At 40.6% G+C, this 15,640-nt stretch overlaps 1 protein-coding gene across 1 annotated transcript in view; it reads right to left on the bottom strand.

Moving 5' to 3' along the window:
- The window catches only part of LOC121293072 (receptor-type tyrosine-protein phosphatase R-like), a 244,408-nt gene that overhangs the window by 95,404 nt on the left and 133,364 nt on the right, over window positions 1-15,640 (bottom strand). The window contains exons 7-8 of the mRNA XM_041215667.1: window positions 1,964-2,150; window positions 707-791 (exon numbers count right to left, since the gene is read on the bottom strand). Of these exons, the coding sequence (XP_041071601.1) occupies window positions 707-791; window positions 1,964-2,150 (272 nt within the window). The remainder of the gene's footprint in view (window positions 1-706; window positions 792-1,963; window positions 2,151-15,640) is intronic.

Genomic DNA, 15,640 nt, shown 5'->3' with positions numbered 1-15,640 from the left:
TTTGATCTGGTCAATGCTGAGTTAGTTGATCCTATATGGGATGGTGGCAGAAGTGTTACAATTGGCCTCAGCAAGCAGTAACTGAACTATGCAATATATATCCCAACTTTTTCAATGGGGTGTAAAGGGACAGTGTCATGTGAAATGCAAAACTTTATACGCAAAATAAGCTAGGATTTTTAGTGCTTCACTCTGCATCTGCTCTCATATCTACCTGAAGAATAACTCAAGACTGTGGATTCTAAAATCATATCTATGGACATTTTTTGAAAAGGTATAATTTTATCATTACATACTCTCTCCTAATAGTTAAGATATTACAGTATGAAATGGAAATTTTGTGGACGTAGTTTATTTAGCACAAAGGTCTAACTGTGTAAATCAATATTATTTGGTAACACTGTAATGCTTCCCTACCTGTTCAAAGCCCAGTATTCTGCTTGTCGCTAACTGCGTAATATGTGGAGCAAGTTAGTAACTGGTACAGAAGGCAGTTCACTGGCACTTTAAACCTGCTCATGACTCCAATTTTAGACAGGAGTACATTTAAAATGTACATAAGTGTATAAATGTGTTACATATTCACTAATCGCACAGGCTTTACCAATGTAGCTTGAATAATAAAGAAAATAAACTTTTTGTATCAAAGGATATTCAAGACAAACATTTAACAGTAAAAGATGAATTGTGTAACAGGTGAACTTACTTGGCAAAATAGTTTTATATCTATTCTTAGCTCCATGGCAGGGGATATTCAGCTCTTTGGGATTCACAAAATTCATGGGAATTTCCTGTTATTTGAAGGGAATAAAAACACAGGCATCAGAAATTCCAATGTACTTAGAACACTGCATACCTCACGGCAAAAACAAACAGCTGTTGTCAGGTAAAGAGGTCCGCAATATATATTTCGGTTAAGCCTAAATATCAATTGTGGCAATACGAAATCCATACTCAAAATCTTCTTTCCCTCTCCCATATCCCACGTACTAATCTGATCCTCCAGTATGGGAGTTCCAAGTGAAACTTTTCTATGGAGCTCTTAAAGAATGTAAGGAATGCATAATTCACTGGGAACTACACCAGCATTCTTGTGATTTTGTGTGTAGTTTGCTTCATTAGCTGCATCATGAGATTAATTATATGACTAAATCTGTGGCAGCTTTCCTGCTTTCTTCCTCACTCTTTATTCCAGACCCCGATCATATCAGGACATTTGATTTGCATGAATGACACACACAAAAACAGAGGTTAAAAGATTTTGTGATCTATATAATCAAATATTCAAGCTATTAACCAACGGATGGTGTACAGGAACTTTGCCACAATGTATGTATAATGGCGCACTCTGGTTAATAAAGCTGCTTGGAAATGCTAAAATACTTTATTAACCCCTCCCATTCTGTAATCAATGAATGTTTATGACAGGCCATCAACAACATTTGAGGATCAATGTAAGGTTTTTTACATATTGGGCAGAATTTTATGGCCCCTTCCACCAAAGGGATCTTCTGTTCCCGCCGAAGTCAATGGAGTTTTGAACAGCTTGCTGCATTTTACGGCCCTGCCCCCATCAGGACAGGGCCATAAAATTTCGCTCATAGATTAATTATCATGAACAAATGCAGTTATATACGTCGGTGCCTACTTTTTTTCTTCAATATCCACATTTCCATCCACATGGATAGACATTGAACACAAGATCGAGGTAAAACTGCATTTATTGAACAAAAAGAATGAATTCATGTTTTAAAATAACATTCGACTGGCTTGAATATTCAGCTTCCAGTGAAAAATGTTTTAAAAAAATGTGATCCATTGCTTGATCCTTTCCAGTTCTAATCGTACCTTAGACAAATATTTGTTCTTGCCATATCCCATTGAATGTAGGAAAGATTTATACACCAATTACAATTTGTAGGATTAAACTGAGGTACAAAATTCACTGCATAGAGTATCATACCATGAATTCAGCTTGAAGGGACTGGGCACTTGCTACATATTCTTTCAGTTGCAATCTAGTGAGCACCCGGCTAGCAGTCCGTAGATACTCCAGGAATATTTTTTCACGGGGTGTAGGAGCAATACTGAACGATTCAACATTTCCCAAGGTACTCATATCCAATGTAAGCGATACATTCGAACCTCTCCTGTGAATTTAGAAAGAATATTTGAAAATGTATATTAGATCCCATTTTAGGCCCCACAAACAGACATATTATTCAGTGGACAAAGAAGAGAGATAATCTGCGAGGATTCTGCCAACATGGGACTTGGAGTTTCTTCTGAAAGCTCACACATTTTCAGAAGGTAGAGGAGAATTCAGCCCATTCTTAATACAATAGATTTCTGCTGAAAGTGAATGCAATTTATATCTCTTCTCACTCACATAATATATTCCAGAACTCACCAGGAATCTATCCTTGGCTCCCTTCTCTTCCTCATCCACACTCATCGTCCACAGACATGGGATTAACTTCCACATACACACCTCGACCTCTCCACCACTTCTCTTGACCACTCTGTACTTGTCTGACACAAAGGGCTGAATTTTTCCCTCCCATGCTGAGCAACACCCCCATTGGGAAGACCAAACGGGAGGCATGTGGGACTGCAATTTTATACAGACTTCCCACTGCCTGCCATTTACCCCAGGTTGGGAAATGTGGCAGGTCGCTCACGTAAAGTGATTTTGGGTTTGCTATTTAAATGCCTGTTCAAAATACAATTTTTCCTTAGGTTGCCATTGTTGTGGAGGTGGGTGGGTTCCTGAAGGCTGTGGGAACCATGCCAAGTAAGTCAGTTCAAACATTTGTACTGTTTTCAAGCACAGTCCAAAAAAAAACTATTGCAAAGTATTAGGGTGCCTTCATAGTATCAGTTTTTTGTAACTTTAACTCTAGTTTCAGGACTTTACACCACTTTCTCAGCTAAGAATTATGTGCAACTAACATTTTGAGGTCACATTTAAACGTAAAGCTGGTATCAATTTAATTCCTTTAATGAAACAATATATGGGAATTGAAAGTCTGCACTGATATATAATTCCCATTATACATAAAATGGAAAACACGGGAATGGTGGAGTTGCTCTATTAGACGTACACAATAGGCTTTGATGGATCCAATATGCTTCACACATCCCAGGAGGAGTGTGATACCACACTGATTTACAGTGATTCAGACAAATTATGCTTAAATTATATAGTACATTGAAAGCTTTACTCAGTGATTTTGGGATCAAGTTGTGAGATCACTGTTTTTATCTCTGTGAGATCACTGTCTCATGAAAATTAAATCAATATCTTTAGAATTTTAGGTTGATAGATCTTTAGCCCCATCTTCAATCTTCCTTTCCTCTCCAAAGTCCTTAAGCATTTTACATCTTTCAAATCCATGCCAATCTTTCCTGAAGCTCCCTATTTGAATCTTTCCAATCCGCCTTCCATCTAGTCCCAGCAGTGAAAAACTCAAACTAAAGTTACAAATGCATCCTCTGTGACTGTAATCAGAGTGCATTATTCCTCCTTGTTCACCTTGAACTCTGTGTAGTCTTCGATATGATCGACTACTCCATCCTTTTTCAATGTCTCTTCTCCGTTGCCATCGTGTGGTTATCCTCTTACTTACCCAAATAGAGCCAGTGGATCTCCAGCATGGCTTCTCTTCTCACTCACATCATTAACTTCAGAACACACAAAGGATTTATCCTTGGCTCCTTCTCTTCCTCATCTACAGACAACCTCTCCAGACATGGGATTAACTTCCACCGAAACACCTCCATTCCCCACCACTTCTTTCAACTACTCTGTACTTGTCTGACACTTGGGGCTAAATTTCCCCCTCCTGGGCTGAACAAACTCGCATTGAGAGGACCAAATGGGACTCGTGTGAAGCTGCAATTTTGTACTTACATTTTCCCAGGCTGGAAAACATGGCGGGTCGCAACCTGACTCTCATGTAAAGTGTTGTCAGGTTTGCTATATAAATGCTTTCTCAAAATATAATTTGCCCTTAGGCTGCTATTATTGGGGAGGCAGGTTTTTTTCCTGAAGGCTGTGGGAACCATGCCAGATAAGCCATTGTGTGAACCTTGGGGGGAACCTGCTTTGGAGTTGTGAACCTTTTGATAGATAAGTTTAAAAGCATTTGTAAACTTCAACAGTCACAATTAAGTGCTGTTTGAAAATTTAAGTATGTTGTCAATACAGTGATTGAGCACAAGGCTATGCCCTTAAAAGGTAAGAGACCATTAAATTAACCAGCATTGTGTAAGGGTTCAGATGCATTACAGTGCTTTATCTGGTAGCTAAAGTCCTCTTCTATATTCAACAGTATGGAGAATCAGATAATAATGTATGCAGGGGACACTCTAGTTTGATTTCTACATTTATTTAATGTCCTGACATCTGCTGAACCTTTGAAGCACTCTTCTAATATTCACTAGGTACAGAACCAATGAACACTGGCAAGTCTTTGAAATGCTCATGAAATTTTTCAAAAAATCATCCATTCAAAATTCCCTTTGGGAAAAACTGCCACCCTTACAAGCTCATAGAACAGTCAGTCAAACACAGGCATTCATAATCTCATTGAAAAAAGCTTTAATCCACTTAACATCTCCTAAATGTTGTCAAATGAACAAACATTGAAGATCCATTTCAAAGAAAGATGCAAACAAATGGATAAAGCTGTCAATCAAACAAAGCTTGTCTTCCTCTTCATAGTTGTGTAAACATTCCCCACAGACATGAATCCATTAGTGAGTATTGGAGCTCAGCCAGGCATTCAAAGTGAGGCAATCGGGCAAAACAAATGACTGACCAACTGTTCGGTCTGCTTTGCCAGTACAGTTGCTAGATGAATGCATAGAACTAGCCCATGTCCCAGTAAACAGAGGCAGGATTTCTTAGCTGCTGGCACTGGCATATGCCCTCCTCCGATGCTGCTTTGGGAGGCAGTGGCCTTGACTCCAGCCTGCACTTCACTCTTGAAGACCAAAATTCCAGGTGAATGGACTGACTTTCTGAATTCGGGATCATGACATCAGGAAATGGCCTGACTCACAGTACCTGAACCAAAGACAAAAATGCAGCTCCTAATCTTGGATGAGCTTTAACTTTCTCTGGTGAGCACCCGAAGCCATTGTCTGCTGTACCCTTGCCATTGACTTTAACCACCTTCCCAAGCACTGTCCCAAGTTGAACCAGTTATTTTTTCAAATTCAGAATTCTGTTTGACTCTTACCTGAGTGTGCACATATCCTCTCCAAGACAAAGGCTGCCTATTTCTAACTTGTTAACATTGCCTGTCTCTGACACGCCTCAGCCCACTTGCTGCTGAGACCATCTATCTTTTGTCACCCTCCAGACACAATTACTCTAATGCTCTCCTGACTGTCAGTTCTGCTGCACTTATCATGTCCTATGTTATGCCCAACCATCATGCCCATCCATGCTGATCTATATTTGCTCCTGATCCCTCAAATTTAAAATTTTTCTCCTTGTAGTTAAATTACCCCATGTCCTCAAATGCCCTGTTCCATAAACACTCTCCTCTAAATTGTTCCTCTGACTCTAGCCTCTTGCGCTCCCCAACTTCCTTTCAACTCACCAATGGCAGCCATGCCTTCAGTTATCTGGATGCTACTTTCTGGAATTTCCTTTGTAAACTCCACCATCTCACTATTCCTATTTCCTCCTTTAAGTCGTCCTTAAAACCTACCTTGTTAGTCAAACTATTAGTCACTTCTTATAATCTCCCCTTCATAGCATCCATAGTTATTTGGTCTGCGTAAAGTGCCTTGTGACATTTTTCCAAGTTAAAGGTATTATATGTGTTGCTGCTGCTGCCACTATCCAGCTAACCATCACTACTGATGTACAGCAGGACTGTACATTGAAGTTATAGACCGAGATTTGGTGTAGCTGGTTAATTTGTTCAATATCGTAATTGAACTATCATACTGCCAAAGTCATACTGCCAAATTCAATTGATTGCTAACAAGAGGAACTCTGTTATTAAAACCTCAGCATGATTTTACAGATTGAATCAGCTGGAATGCTCTGCAGGAGTATCCCCTTCATTTTCAACACTACACCAGATGATCCTAACTCAAATTTTAGCATTATATTAAATATCAGCATGGGTGAGGACTGTGTGTCACAGTGAGCTAACCCATTGTGCCTGAGACCTATGTTTGATTCCATCCCAAGATGGCACTAAGTGAGATGAACTGGGGCAATATGAACCTATTTCCCAAGTGTACACTCTGCGATATCAAATGACTGCCCATGAATTGCCAGTCTTGCTCTAACAGATGGCTGGTTGGTTGCAAGCTGATCACAAATCTGTCAGAAAGAGCTTTCAAAGGCACTTTATCCATCCGCAATGACAAGAGCCCCAGCTCCAGTGCTTCAAACATGTGAAGCTACAAGATGGATTTACACTTTAAAACAACTGGTAATGTTTTATGATTGGTGACATTTTATTGTCAATTGAGAGTTAAATTTACACAGTACTTTACAACAATATTTTAAAACCCCTTAAACTGCTTTAGTTTCTTAAAGGCACAGGGTTTTTCATTACTCAGAACCGTATGTTGGCAGAGCTAGACTGAAATGGGTGGCGTATTGAAAACTGAGACAAAGCTATAACTTCATGATACTGTGCCTGAAATGTTGGTTTTCTGTAATCAGTATAAAAAGGAGTGGTCTTTAAAAAATGTGATTAATGGAGCATTTACTTCAAAAAGGAAGCTCCACCTGTCCATCACACTGGACCACCTGACTACCCAAAGCCATAAATCAGGGAATGGGTCACATCCCAGTTTTTGTATTTTACTAAAATTATGCCATTGCTCATTACAGTGTAAAAGTATCTCATCCGATGATGGCTTTAGATTGTTTATCTAAGCAGTGTCATTTCTTTAAATACTCTCTGCAATGTTTGTTCAGAGCTCTCCAAACGTGGAACGCCCACAGCCCTGGTCCTCGGCCTTCAGTTCATTTGTTGGGTTGGGATTTGACTGAACTGGACGTTTGCCTGTTGACAGTCATTGCACTCTAACCTTGTGCATTCAGATTAGGGAGTTGCTTCCTCTTCTGTGCATCAAATCCCCATCCTCCATGTACCGCTCCACTGCCACTCTGGTTTGATTTGCTGAGTTGAATGAAGTGACAAGTGTGCAGATGGAAGGAAGACATTAATTAGGTGGAAGATCATCTCTGGCCATGGAACAGAATGAAGGGTTTGGTTTCATCTCAAAGAGGTGAAATTCTGCCACTACAAAAACAAACATACCATTCCCAGTAGATCTCAGGCAAAAGAATTTCTTCCAAACATTGAAAGCACGATATGCTTGTTGAAGCCATGGAAAAAGAAAAACGAGGCTATTTTTTTTCTTTCCTGCAATTATATATCTCGAAGTTTATGGAATACAAATTGGGCTGGAGCATGTTACAGTTGGGAGAGAGTTGGGAAGTTGTATGTTGTACCAATTTATCCTTGAATCTTCCAAAATTTGGTAAAATTTTAAATCCAGATAAAGAAAAAAGCCGATCAGACTCTCACATATCTAATTGTTTGCAAAGCTTCCGGAAACCGGGCGGACAAATGGTTAAAATGACTGACCCCATTGATTCTGCTGCCTCGAAATTGAAAGCATCAATTTTAAACCACGTGGGTTGCTGCCAAACACTGTTAGTGCCCCTCCCCATCCCCTCTCTGGATCATCCATGGCTGCAGCCTTCCCAAATCACTGGGGACTGCTAACCCGATCCCAACCACCAATATCCACCAATTCTGAACAGTGCTTCCCACTGATCTCAACCAGCATTTCACCAGAAGCCCACCAATCTCAACCAGGTTCACCAGACTAACCCCTGGGATGGTGGGATTGTCCAATGAAGAAAGATTGAGGAGACTGGGCCTATATTCTCTAAAGTTTAGAAGAAAGGGAGGCGACCTCACTGAAGTGTACAAAATTCTTACAAGACTCGACAGGGTAGTTGCAGGAAGGATGTTACCCCTGGTTGGGGGGTCTAGAACAAGGGAACACAGTCTCAGAATAAGGGGTAAGCCATTTTAGGACCGAGTTGAGGAGGAATTTCTTCAATCAGAGGTTAGTGAACCTTTGGAATTCTCTACCTCAGAGAACTGTGAGGCTCAGTTATTGAGTACGTTCAAAGCAGAGGTCGATAGATTTATAGCTACCAATGACATCAAGGGATATGGGAATATTGCGGGAAGAAGGCATTGAGGTGGAAGATCAGCTATGATCTTATTGAATAGCGGAGCAGGCTCGAGGGGCTGAATGGCCTACTCCTGCTCCTATGTTCCTAAATGTGAAAATAGTCTAGAAATGTTTTGCAGAGATCACCCTTTTAGTATTAAATCTATTTCACAGACCTTTTGTTACAGTAGCGCTATTATTGCCAAGATCATGATATTACCTGTCCAGGATAAATTCAATTAAAAAAAAATTATAATTTGAAAGTGATCAGTTAACAGGATAATAGAATAGGTAACAAACAGCAACAATTTATATTTATATAGTGCCTTTAATGTAATAAAAAAAGCCAAGGCTCTTCATTTGACCATGATAAAGTTTGACACTGAAACATATAAGGAGATATATGAGATGACCAACAGCTTGGTCACAGAGAAAGACTCATAGATGTTTACAGCATAGCAGGAGGCCATTCGGCCCATCATGTCCACGCTGGTCAGCAAAGATCTGACTAGGTTTTAAGGAGGAATGTCTTAAAGGAGGAAAGCAAGATAGAGAGGCAAAGATATATAGGGGAGGAATTCTAGAGCTTGGCCTAGGTAACTGAAGGTATGGCCACCAATGGTGGAATGATTAAAATTGGGGATGCTCAGAAGTCCAAAAATGGAGGAGTGCTGCTATCTCAGAGGGTAAATCTGGTAGCTAGGGAATGCACTTTGGAGTGGTGACTAAAAATAATGGCTTCTGTCTTCTCAATATTTAATTGGAGGAAATTTCTGCTCATCCAATACTGGATGTCAGTCTGATAATTTAGCAACAGCATCGAGAGGTGGGGCAGAATTTTACATTCCCTCACCAGCGGGTTTATAAACGAGGGGGTAGCCATAAAATTCCTCAGATGGCCTTCCCGCCAGGTTTCTGTTCCGACTGCTCCACAATTTTATGCTGGGAAGGGTGTGGCCTAGGCCAGCTGATCTGCCCTTGCCCCAGTTGAGGCCCTTAAATGGCCAATTATTGACTGCTTAAAGGCCGTTTCCCGTCCAGCCTCAATTTTTAGGTTGGTAGGCAGGTGGGGGAAGCCTGAAGCCTGAAAAGTGACCCTATTCAGGCCTGCAGCAGCAAGATTGAGGGGGGGGGGGGCGGCATCAACAGCTTTCCTTTCAACATCGAATGGTCACACTCCCCAAAAGGACTGGCCCCAGCAGTTCCTTCCTCCCCCAACCCTGGCCTCTTGACCAACTGCCCAACCTGCTCTGCCCTCCTCTCCTAGGCCTCACATCCCCTCCACACGCTGAGACCCTCAAAATTTACCTGGTCTTGTGGCACTGCAGGGACTAGGGACCTGCCGGCCAATCAGATTGACCAGCAGCTCTCAAAGCCGGGACTTCCTCCTGAGTGAGGGGAGGAAGTCTCGCCTCCTGGCAATTAACACTTGTTGGAATGTTAAATGGCTGTGGAGCAGGCTGTATTGGCGGGGATGTGTTCTCTGCCATCTCCAGATGTCTGGAAGGCAAAATCCACCGCCCTATAAATCCTGGCCATGATGGAGAGATAGAGTTGTCAGCTTACATGTGAAAATTAACACTGTTGCTTTTGGATGACGTTGCCAAAGAGCAGCATGTTGATGAGAAATAGGAGGGTGCCAAGGATAGCTCCTTGGGGGACATCAGAGCTAACATTATGGGAGCAGAAAGAGAAAATATTGCAAGAGATTCTCTGGCTACAATTAGGTAGACAGGAATGGAACCAGGTGAGAACAGTCCCACCCAGCTGGACGATGTTGGACGGGCTTTGGAGGGGAATGGTGAGGTAAACTGTGTCAAAGGCTGCAGACAGGTGGAGAAGGACAAGGTGGAAAGGTTTACCTTTATCACAGTCAAATAAGATGTCATTTGTGAATGCCAAAATTAGTGATTAAATTTTTGAAATATGATGACGAGCAATGCTAGTGATATCAACTGTGAATTACAGGATGGCGGCAGGCATGGAGATTACTGTGCACATGTGTGAGATGATGCACTACTAATAAACCACCAGCCTTAACTGGTTAAATGCTGCCTATGTCATTATCAAGTGCAACCAATATTTTAACTGGCATCAGTGTCACTGTTTCAAAACAAAGAAGTGACATTCTGAAAGTTGGTTTTCTCAAGCAAATGTTTGGAATCTTGAGCAGAGTTAGTTTGAAAGTACACTGGCGTGGGTCCACATCATTATTTTTATAACAAGTGGAACAGAGTGCTCCGTAACATTTCTTTTAATATCAAGGGTTACTAGAGTAAAGGAAATACTATTGTTCGCCTTTCTGTAAATAGAAAGTTTGATTTTACAGGTCTGATCTACATGGCTCATTGGATAACCAATTCTACACGTTAAATGAAAAACAAATCTCAGTTTAAAAAAAACACATAAATGGTGTATAGAAATCAAATGGGATTTAACCCCATGAAATAATTATGTTCATTCTTTGTGACTAAATCCACACAATAAGAACAAAGGAACAATAGGTGATTATTTGGCCACATACCTCCCAAGCCTGTTTACTGCACAATTTTATATGTGAATATTACAGTGAACCAATAAATCACACTGCAGGAATGCATTATGTATGCCAGTGCAGTTTGTTCAGGATGCTGTCCTTTTAACGTCTGGGCAAAGCAACAGCGTAAGCCTCTAGTGCGGATATCTGCTATAATCAGAATGACTGAACCCCGCTCTCTGAACAATGAAGGCCACCTTGGATGTGACAAAGCTATTCCAACCTCAGCAGGTCCAAATTGGCTGAGGAAATGATTTTTGACAAGCATTTCTGGATTGAGGTTTTATGCAATCAGTATCTGGTAGTGACAGGAACCACTCAGTATCCTGTGAAGGAAAACAGCTGACACGAGAGCAATTTCAGCTTTCCCCTTTTAATCATGCTTTCTAATGTACTGCCAATGCACCTCTGTCCTGGCCATGATAAGATTAGTACACTAAATCTAAGGGAACTGACTGCTCACAAATTCTAGTTCCACAACCTTCCTTGTGTTCCTGTAGATTAATTTGACTGCAAAATTACTTTTTAGCACGCAATGGAACAAAGAGGAGTCTACAGTTGCTCTCATTAATGAGGTTTGCAATAGTTTTCAAAGAATTTACATTTTAGAGAGATTAAACTTATATATAAATGTATTCAGAATGATTCATATAATTTCAGAGAAAAAGTAAAGCTTTCAATTTTTATCTAAATAATGCTGTATCAATGGCTCAACTAAGGTTCAAACATTTAAATGCTATTTCAGTTAATACAAAAATGGCATTGGTGGTAAATGAATAATTCCATTGGAAGTTAAGTGGGCAATGTACATCTAACAATTGGATTGTGGAACCATTAATTCAACAGTCAATTTATTGCACTTGTTAAAAATGTAAAGTTACCTTATTAAAATTCTAAACAGTATAGTTTCCAACAACTTGAACTGTTTGTTGATGAGGAAAGGGGAAGGATTCATTGTAAAGAAAATCCATTATGAGCCTCCTTTATTCATTTGCCATTATTGGTACTGACTTGATCCTTTAATTTCATCTTCTGTAACTTTTGATATTACTAAGTTTCTCTCCTGCCTTTCCTTATGGCATTAGCTCTTGGCTTGAATATGGATTCATAGATGTTGAGTACTCTCCAGTACCTTCTCAATTCATCATCTCTCCATTCCTCTGATGCTGGCCTGTTGTGCAGTTCCCTTGCTCTCTTTGTCTCACTATTGGCAGCAGTGCCTTCATCCACCCAGGCTTGAAGCTCTGGAACTCCTTCCCTAAATTTCTTCGCCATTTAGAAAGAAACGACTTGCATTTACATAGTGCCTTCTACATTCTCAGGATACCCCAAAATCCTTCAAAACCAATGAATTACTGTTGTATAGTTCCTGGGATAATATAGGGATATTGAGGTAATCAATGTATGCACAGCAAGAATCCACAACCATCAATGTGATAAATGACCAAATGATCTGTTTTATGGCAGTGTTGTTTGAATGATAAACGGTGGACAGGATACCAGGAGAATTGCCCTGATCTTTGAATAGTGCCATGGGACATTTACCTCCAACAGAGAGAAGATGCAAGGCCTTAGTTTCACAGTTGTATGGCACCTCAGAGAGTGCAGCACTTACTCAATATTGAAAGATTTGGATCTATATAGTGCCTTGCAATACCAATGAAGTTTTTTTGAAGTATAATCACTGTTGTAATGTAGAAAATGTTTTTCCCCCACAAACTCCCACAAGCAGCAATGTGATAACAACCAGATAATCTGTTTTTGTGATGTTGATTGAAGGATAAATATTGGCCACGATAATGGGGATAACTCCCCTGCTCTTCTCTGAAATAGTGCCATGGTATTTTGTTTTTGTATCCACCTGAGAGAGCACATAGGCCTTAGTTTACTGTCTCATCAGAAAGCTGGCATCTCCAACAGTGCAGCACTCCCTCAGTTCTTCACTGGAGTGTTAACCTTGATTTTTGTACTCAGGTTCTGGAGTGAACATGAGTCCACAACTTTGTAACTTAGAGACAAGAGTACCACCACTGAGAAATGACTGACACTTACAATCAAGGGAAGGTCATTGACGAAGCAGCTAAAGCTGGTTGATCCTAGGACATTGCCCTGAGGAATCCCACAGCAATGCTCTGTGGATGAGATGATTGGCTTCCATCGACCACAACCATCTTCCTTTGTGCTCAGCATGACTTTAGCCAGTGAAGAGTTTGGAGAATTTTTACCTGATTTCCATTGATTTACCAGGGCTCCTTGATGCCACAATTGGTCAACTGCTGCTTTTATTTCAAGGGTGGTCACTCAGCTCTGTAATTCAGTTTGTTTGCCCATGTTTGGATCAAGGCATTAATGAGATCTGGAGTGATTAGTGCCAGAACTCAATACTGAGCATCAGGGAACAGGTTATTGGTAAGTGTTGCTCGATTGCACTGTTGATGACCCCTTCCATCACTTTATTGTTCATTAAGAGTAGATTGATGTGGTGGTAATTGGCCGGATTGGATTTATCCTGCTTTTTATGCACAGGGCACACCTGGGCAATTTTCCAGTTTGCAAGATAAATACCAGTGTTGTAGCTATATCGGAACAGCTTGGCTAGAAGCATGGCTAGTTCTGGAGCACAGGTCTTCAGCGCTGCAGCTGGGATGTTATTGGGGCCCATAGCCTTGAGGTATCCAGTGTACTCAAACTGGCTTGTGTGATGGTGAGGATCTCAGGAGGAGGTTGAGATGGATTTTCCATTTGGCACTTTTGTTTGGTGATAATTTCAAATGCATCAGCCATATATTTTTGCACTCATGTTGGGCTCTGCCATCATTGAGGGTAAGAATTTTCATGCAGCCTCCTCCTCCAGCCTGTTGTCTAATTGTCCACTACCAGTATACAGGTGGGGTGGGGTGGTGGGTAAAGTGCAGGATTCTTGTGAGGGAAGAATTATAAATCTAAAGAGAAACTTTAAACCACAGAGCAGTGTGGCAATTTGGCAGAATGTGACAGGGAGGGGCAAGAGGGTTAACAATAATAGTGCAGCAGTGAATAAGGTCAAATCAACAACAACTTATATTTATATAATGCTTCACAGGAGCGTTATAAAACAAAGTATGACACTGAGCCACAAAAGGAGACTTAGATCAGTGATCAAAAGCTTGGTCGAAGAATTAAGTTTCAAAAAGTATCTTAAAGAAAGCATGGGAGAGAGGTAGAGTGAAATAGGGATGGAATTCCAGGCTTTGGGGCCTAGACTGAAGGCACGGCCACCAATGGTGGAGCAATTATGATTGGGTCAGGCAGCATCTGTGGAGACAGAGTTAATGTTTTAGGTCCTTGGGTCATCTCGACCTTAAATGTTAACCCTGTTTCTCTCCACAGATGCTGCCTGACCTGCTGAGTATTTCCACCATTTTTTGTTTTTATTTCAGATCTCCAGTGTCCACAGTATTTTGCTTTTGTTTCAGTTATGGATTGGAATGCACAAGAGGCCAGAATTAAGGAGCACAGCTATCTTGGAGGTTGTGGGGTTGGAGGAGATTATGAGAGATTGGGAGGGGCAAGGCCACTGAGGGATTTGAAAACAAGATTGACCATACATCATGAACAACCAGGGAAGAAGCTAGTTTAGATCTTGTTTTGTGTAATGAGACAGGGTTAATTAGTAATCTCAAATAAAGGATTTTCTGGGAAAGAGTGACCATATTATGATAGAATTTCACATTGATTTTGAGGGTAGTGTACATGGTGGTGCACATATGTCCAAAACTAGACCACTGAGGTTAAATAAAGCCACTTATACAGGTAAGAGGGCTGAGTTGGCTGAGGTAGATTGGGAAATTAGATGAAAAGGTTTGATGTTGGGGGAGCAACAACAAAAATTTAAAGAAATATTTCATAATCCTCAACAAATTCCATTGAAAAATAAAATCTCCACAGGAAAAAAAGGTCCATCCATGGCTAACTGAAGAGGTTAAGAATAGTATTAGATTAAAAGAAGAGGTTTATAATATTGCTAAGATGAGTGATGACCCTGAGGGTTGCAAGAGTTTTAGATACCATTAAAGAATGACTAAAAAAATTGATATAGAAGGAGAAAATAGAAGAGAGTAAACTAACCAGGAACATAAGAAACAATTGTAAAAGCTTCTATCATTATGTAACAAGGAAAAGAGTAGCAAAAGTTAACTTGGGTCCCTTAGAAACTGAGATAGGAAAAATTATAATGGGGAATAAGGAAATAGCCAAAACATTGAACAAATATTTTGTCTGTCTTCATAATGGAAGACAACCAAAAACATACCAGAAATAGTGGTAAACCAAGATTCTAGTGAATGTGAGGAACTGTACATAAGAACATAAGAAATAGCAGGAGTAGACAATTTGGCCCCTAGAGTCTTCTGTGCCATTCAATAAGATCTTGGCTGACCTGATCATGGGCTCAACTCCACTTTCCTGCCTCCCCACCAGAACTTCCCCCCCCTCCCCCGCCCCTCCCATAACCCTCAACTCCCTTGAAGATCAAAAATCTGTCCAGCTCAGCCTTGAATATATTCAATGACCCGGCCTCCACTGTGCTCGATGGTAGAGAATTCAGAGATTAACTAACCTCAGAGAAGAAATTCTTCCTCACCTGCATCTTAAATGGGAGACCCCTTATTTTGAAACTGTCCCTCCTAGTTCTCGATTCCCCCACAGGTGAAACATTCTCTCAGCATTTACGCTGTCAAGCCCCCTCATCCCTTCTCATTATTCTAATCTCCAATATATATAGTGTAAAGGGTTAATTTAAATAGATAGTCTCCATCATAAGTGGTGTAAGATCGCATGACAATAGAGTATGCTGAGAGATAGTTCTATGTGAGGCCCCGTGCTAAGCTTTAT

Source organism: Carcharodon carcharias, chromosome 21 (genome assembly GCF_017639515.1).
Source record: "Carcharodon carcharias isolate sCarCar2 chromosome 21, sCarCar2.pri, whole genome shotgun sequence".
Lineage (NCBI taxonomy): Eukaryota > Metazoa > Chordata > Chondrichthyes > Lamniformes > Lamnidae > Carcharodon > Carcharodon carcharias.
Note: the sequence above shows the minus strand (reverse complement) of the source record. Positions and strands in the feature narration are given on the sequence as shown.